This window comes from Dipodomys ordii, unplaced genomic scaffold (genome assembly GCF_000151885.1).
Source record: "Dipodomys ordii isolate 6190 unplaced genomic scaffold, Dord_2.0 Scaffold79, whole genome shotgun sequence".
In the NCBI taxonomy this organism is placed as follows: Eukaryota; Metazoa; Chordata; class Mammalia; order Rodentia; family Heteromyidae; genus Dipodomys; species Dipodomys ordii.
Window position 1 is genome coordinate 2,997,538 of NW_012267295.1, and position 6,541 is coordinate 3,004,078.

At 61.8% G+C, this 6,541-nt stretch overlaps 1 protein-coding gene across 2 annotated transcripts in view; it reads left to right on the forward strand.

The window, feature by feature from the left end:
• Positions 1–1,448: 1,448 nt before the first annotated feature.
• Positions 1,449–6,541, forward strand: part of Nptxr (neuronal pentraxin receptor) — a 55,795-nt gene continuing 50,702 nt past the window's right edge. The window contains exons 1-5 of one of the 2 annotated variants that reach the window (XM_013024890.1): positions 1,449–1,591; positions 1,782–1,825; positions 1,916–1,981; positions 2,109–2,175; positions 6,228–6,518. In XM_013024890.1, coding sequence (XP_012880344.1) covers positions 1,523–1,591; positions 1,782–1,825; positions 1,916–1,981; positions 2,109–2,175; positions 6,228–6,518 — 537 coding nt within the window. In that variant the 5' untranslated portion in view covers positions 1,449–1,522. The remainder of the gene's footprint in view (positions 1,592–1,781; positions 1,826–1,915; positions 1,982–2,108; positions 2,176–6,227; positions 6,519–6,541) is intronic. The other variant, XM_013024891.1, reaches the window with a different exon arrangement.

Sequence of the window (6,541 nt, forward strand, 5' to 3'; positions counted from 1 at the left end):
CTGCATACACCTGCAGGCTTCTACATTGGCATATATCACCTGCCCACCCAACCCTATCCTCTCCTCCAGGTGGGCAGCTCCATCTTTATACCAGGATTCAGCTCCAGCTAGCCACTGAATAGCTATTTTTCCTCAGGCAAGGCCTGAGGAAAGATCTTCAGGCAAGGCCAGGGATCTCTCTTAAGGTAATACATTTGATGTGGTCGCTGTGAAACTTGGAAGAACTCAGGGCTGCAGCAGAGAAACGTACAAATCTTTCTCAATAAACAATGGCAGGGAGAGAGGAACCTCCCTCCCCGGGTCGCAATCGCATGACATTGATGTCCGAGACAGCAACTGAATAACATAAAAATTAACTATGTAATGTGTCATGTATGTAACGTGTCAGGGGCTGACACAGGCGTGTGTCTGGCACTGAAGAACGGAGGGGCGAGAAGACGGTAGAGACACACGAGCAAGCGTTTTATTCAGATGACGAGCGTGGCTTCCTAAGATCTGCATGCGTTATTAATGTTTAGAACAAGACTATAGTCGTAGTTCAAAAACAAAAGGAATGGCAGGTTTCGCGTCCCCACCCGGGCCCAGCCCCTCCCCAGACGGAAAGCGGGGTCCGGCCTCCCCGGGAGCAATGGCGGAGCCCTCGGGGGAGGGCGGGCCGGGGAAAGCGGAGAAGACGCCGCTGTGACCCGAGGGTGGCTCCGCCAAGCGACCCCCGGGTGACCCGCTGGGACGCACCCCGGGGTGCGGGGCCCCCGCGCGCCTCCGCCGCCTCCGGGCGAGGGCAGGTGCCGGCCCAGCCCGCAGCCCGGCCGGAGACGCGGCGCCCCGGGCCTGTGCACCCCCGGGCCTGCGGTGGCGTTTTTGTTTTAACTCATGTGAACTGGTTACAAAACCGTACTCCCACGGACACATAAATAATGGATCGGGGACGGGGGCGGCGGGGTCTGAAGGAAAGTCCCGCAAGGCTTGGCACGGCCACGCGAATGTATTTCTGCTGTATCATATTTAACTATTTGCAAACTTCCCGGGGAGGATGCGCAGCCACTGCGGAGCCCCGCGGGCTCCAGGCGCTTCTCCATCCGGGACCTGACACGACCTTGCGTGTGTGGGGGGGAATCCGAAGGAGGGGAGAGGGTGGCAGCGCTCGGGGAGCGGAGCAAGAAGGTGAAGGCAATGTACGGCTGCAGTGCGTCTCTCCCAGCTGGGCACCAGCCAGGCATCCAGCAAGCCAGGCCCTCGCCCTGCTTTCCCGCCGCCCGGCAAGGCCCCTTTAAGAGCCAGCGCGCGCCCCCGCCCCGCCAGCGCTCTTTCCCTAGCAACCGCCCCGAGGGAGGGGGAGGTCCGTGGCAACGGTGCGCTGGCCGGTCGGGTCACGTGACGGCCCACAGCTGGAGCGCGCGCGCGCGCGCACATCCTACCGCGCCCGCCCGCCGGGGCCTGAGCGCTGCGGCGCGTGCGCGAGCGGTGCAGCACCGGCCGCGGGAGCCGGGAGTATTATGGGCTGTGGGTGCCGCCGAACAAGATGGAGCTGTCTGCCGTGGGCGAGCGGGTCTTCGCGGCCGAGTCCATCATCAAGCGGCGGGTCCGCAAGGTGAGCCTCCGGCCCGGGCGGGCCTCGGCTTCCCCGAGGCCGGGCCCAGGTCCCCCGGGGGCCCTCGGATCGCAGCGGTCCCGCTAGCCCGGCTCCGCGGCCACCCCCCGCGCCGCCGCCTCCCGGGTCCCCGCATCCTTCCCAACCCCCTCTTTTTTCCCCCCTCTTCTCCTCCCTTTCTGTCTCGCAGGGACGCATCGAGTACCTGGTGAAATGGAAGGGGTGGGCGATCAAGTGAGTGTGGGGCCCGGGGGGGCGCCCGGGCGGGGGGCGCGGGGCGCTGCCGCCGGGTCTCACGCTGGGCTCTGCACGGGGACCCGGCAGGTACAGCACCTGGGAGCCCGAGGAGAACATTCTGGACGCGCGGCTCATCGCGGCCTTCGAGCAGAAGTGAGTGTCCCCCCCCTTCCTGCCCCCCTTCCCCGCGCGGGGCCGCGAGCGGGCCCGGGATGGGGGTCCCCGACCCTCCCCGACCCCCCGACCCGCTCTTCCTAATCTCTGGGTCTCTCCGCTGCAGGGAGCGGGAACGTGAGCTGTATGGGCCCAAGAAGAGGGGACCCAAGCCCAAAACTTTCCTCCTGAAGGTAACCTGGCCCAGCCCCAGCAAGCCCCATCGCGGGCCCCCGGCCCCGGCGCCGCACGGGGCCTGGAAGGGAGGGACAACCCCGCTGCCTCTGCCTTACAGAGGGAGCCCCAGCCGGGCAAGAGGGGTGGGGTTGTGAGCCCCCCCCCCGCCAGCTCCAGCGAGGGGCCTGGGAGGGGGGATCGCTCATCCTGATGACGAGGCCCGGCTCTGGAGGCGGGGGGGGGGGCAGGCGAGGGGGCCGTGAAGCAGGTGGGGGTGCCACGCGAGGAGGTCGCAGGGAGGCTGTCCCAGCCCGTGAGACCGCTCACCCCCCCCAGCCGTAGGCACTCAGGGGCAGAGTGGGCGCACCTCCTGGCTGGGCGCCCGGGGAGACACGAGGGCCACCTGCGCCCCGGCTGCCCAGCTCCTCTCAGGAGGAATTCTGCGCACCACACCTCGCTCCGAGGCCTAATTTGAATTTCATCTTAAAATCGTGTCAACCTGAGTGTGTTCACACACCTAGGCCCGGGCCTCCTCCGACTTCAGGGTCCTGAGCCTCAGTTTACCCCTCCCCTCCCCTCCCCCGCCTCTATTTCTGCGGATTCTAATAAGGATTGCAAGACGTGGTGAAGCATAGCCTGTTTTTCTTGGCAGAGGGAGGGAAGAATTTCCAGAGGAAGCCATCTTGGGGGTTGGGGTATTTATTTAATTTGATGAGAAAAAGAACAGCGTCTGGGGAGTCAGCCCCAGGGGTCCGTCCCGTGCGAAGCTGCAGGTGTGACGCCCCGAGTCACCTCAAGTCTCCCCCAAAGGCCAGAGGGCCCAGAGCCCCTCCCCACTGGACAGCTGCGATTCTGTGGCATTTGGCACCAGAAGAATAGGGAGGACTCTGAGGGAGGAGAGGCTGCAGAATGCAGAACCTCCAAGCGTCCGTTCCTCCCGAAGGCTCCCAGCCCAGTGCGGGGTGGGGTGGCCCCGAGGAAGGACGGAGCATGTGTCAGGGTTTGCTTTGGGTCTTGAAGCAGAAACGGGGGGGGGGTTTTCCAGAAATCCGCATTCCTATAACGCACCCCCCGTCCCAACCCCATCCCGCCCCGCCCCACCCCACCCCCTGGACCCACCGTGCTGCCTCTAACGGGTCTCGAGCCGCCTTAACCCTGGCGCCTGCCCGGAGGGGGGGGGGGCGGAGGGGCTGGACGGGGGGGGGGCGGTGTGACAGCTCTCGGCACAGCTGGGGCGCCCCCTAGCGGCCACGCGGGTGATGGCTGGGTTCAGAAAAGGCCTTTTCAGTTTACAGTTCCTGAGCTGCCTAGGAGCCAACAGTGCAGAGCATGGGTTACAACCTCCTTTGAGTCTCTCAACAGTCCCGTGAAGTGAGGCTCATTAGTCCCATTGCACAGAGGGGAGCAGTCAGGGATCCAGAGAGGGGAAGTGACTTGCCTGAGGTCTTGCCACCCAGCTTCCTGGCTGGGGAATATTTGTCAGGATCAGGAGAGAAGATGGGTACACAAGAAATAAGAAGGCTACAGAGTTGGTAGGTGGGGCTGGATGGCAGCACCCCGATATAGACCTCACAGGACAGGTAGCACAGGAGTGACAGCTGTTTATTTTTTGTTCGTCATGGGGCTTGAACTCAGGCCCTGGGCATTGTCCCTGAGCTTTTGTGTTCAAGGTTAGTGCTCTATCACATTGACCCATAGTGCCACTTCTGGTATTCTGGTGGCTAACTGGAAATAAGAGTCTCATGGACTTTCCTGCCTGGGCTTGCTTCAAACCATGATTCTCAGATCTCAGCTAGGATAATAGGCGTGAGTCACTGCCACCCAGCAACAGGGCTGTTTGTAAGGAGCTGTAAGGACAGCCTGGCCCAAATCTGCTGCTCTGTGATTCAGAGAACCTATGGCAGGCCAGCAAATTGCACTTGGTGTTTTCTGGCAGGAACTAGCCTGAAGGGAATGGAAGCCTGAGAGGGAGAACCTGTTAGCCCCCTCTTAAGCCTGAAAAAAAGAGACCAGAGAGGTCAAGTAACTTTTCCACAGTCACAGACTCCCCATCAGTCTAGATACTACCTACCTGTCACCCCACAAGAGCACAGTAAACATTTTGGCTTACAATTACTTTTTAACTCACCAGGCCCAGGTCCTACCTTCAAAGGAATTCTCAACCTGGGGAGAAATAGTATTTATTTATTTTATTTTTTTGCCAGTCATGGGGTCTGAGCTCTGGGCCTGGGCGCTGTCCCTCAGCTCTTCAGCTCAAGGCTAGCACTCTACCACTTGAGCCACAGCACTACTTCTGGCTTTTTCTGCTTATGTGACGCTGAGGAATTGAACCCAGGGCTTCATGCATGCAAGGCAAGCGCTCTACCACTGAGCCACCTTCCCAGCCCAGAAATATGTATTAATGATCATAGAAGTAATAGGAATTACCATGTTTCTCATAGGAAGTTTGTGAAGTACACGCTAGCAGATTGCTCAGGAGCCCAACACTCATGGATAAGTGCAGCATGAACGGGCATCCACGCATGCGCTTAGCACGTGCCCTGCGCTCGTGGCGGGTACCTGCAATAGGACCCAGCTTGCCAGGCTAAAGAAAACCTGAGCTTTTCCCTGCCTTAGTCTGGGAAGGGAGGAGGAGCCCAGTCCCTGGGTTGCCATGGTAGCTGGCAACACTGGTTTGTGTGCTGCCACCTAGTGGCCAATGGGGTTGTTGACAAGCAGCCTCAGGACACCCCAGTCTGGGTGGGAAAGACCAGGTGGCATTCAGGTGTTTTTCTCCCAGGGGCTTGTGAGGGCCATATGCCAAAGACATCCTCAGTCAGCAGGTACAGCCACCTGGGGGCTGTGGCCAGACATTCTCATCTTGTCTGAAGTGGTGCCTCCTGGATGCTGGCAGATGGAAGATGGATAGGCCCCCAAACACAGTTTCTACTTCTGGATCTAACTGACTGCAGGAATGTGTCCTTCCTCTCTGCCCTCACTGTGCCACCTGGATGGGGGCAGTCACCACCTTGCCCTCAGGCTCGGCCCCTAGCCTGCAGTCAGTCCTCCACCACTGCCTCCACCCCAGACCCTGCCTTTGCGGACCCGGCCTCTGGGATTGCCTGCACACCAGGCACTGAGTGAGGACCCAAGTCCAGTTCCCTATCAGGGCTGGCCTGGGCACTGCGTTACGCTATCACTCTTCTCCCGCCTGTTGTCCCTCCATGAGAACACAGGCCGCTGGTGGAGGGCTGCGTGTGTGCAGGCCCCAGCTGCCCACCATGGAGGAGGACAGCTTGTGTGCCCTTCAAAGCCCCAAGCCCTCTCTCCGTGCCTCGTCTAGAAGGGGTGTGTTGGCTGGAACCTGGGGTCTCCTTAGTGCCCTGTCACACCCCAGGTGTAGCGGCTGACCTGGGGCTGGAATGGCAGCTGGGCTCTGGCTGTCACAGGCCTCTGCTCTGTCATCCTGTCCTCAGGCCATCCTGGCAGGGAGTGGAGCATGGAAAATGCCACATGTAGGCTTGTTCCGGCCAGTCCTGCCTAACCAGGTTCAATTCTAGCCCAAGCTTCGAGGTGCAGGTTTTGGGATCTGTTAGGCAACAACTTGGGCAGACAAGTGAAGCAGACCCAGGAGGACAAGGACAGTGGCTGGAGATGGAGGAGGGGCCCCAGGGGAGAGATGGAGAGAGATGGAGGTCCTCTGGGGAGGCAGGTTGGAGCTGGAGTTTAGTCAAGCCAGGGCAAGATGGCATGGTGGTGCCCAGGACACTGCAAGTAGGTGGCTAGAGCTGGGGAGTCCACCCCACCCCAGCCCATCCCAGAGGATCAGTCCCTGGAGGAGTACCAGGCTGGGCAGAGAAGAGGCTGGGCAGGGGCTGCCCTCGGGGTGCAGGCCCCTGACAGCCCTGTAGCTGGCCCGGTCCCCAGGGAACCGGTACTGTGCCAGCGAGGGTCGCACCCCCCCCCCCAGCCCTGTTCCTTCAGTGAGTGGCGGCCTGCGTTTCACTGGTCCCGCCCAGAACAGTCTCCAAGCCGAGGCTCGGCTGGCGCAGGGGCGCCCGGAGGTCCCACCACGCCCCTCTGCCCGCAGGCCCGGGCCCAGGCCGAGGCCCTCCGCATCAGTGATGTGCATTTCTCTGTCAAGCCGAGCGCCAGCGCCTCCTCGCCCAAGCTGCACTCCAGCGCCGCTGTGCACCGGCTCAAGAAGGACATCCGCCGCTGCCACCGCATGTCCCGCCGGCCCCTGCCGCGCCCGGACCCGCAGGGGGGCAGCCCGGGCCTGCGCCCGCCCATCTCGCCCTTCTCGGAGACCGTGCGCATCATCAACCGCAAGGTGAAGCCCCGCGAGCCCAAGCGCAGCCGCGTCATCCTCAACCTGAAGGTGATCGACAAGGGCCCGGCGGG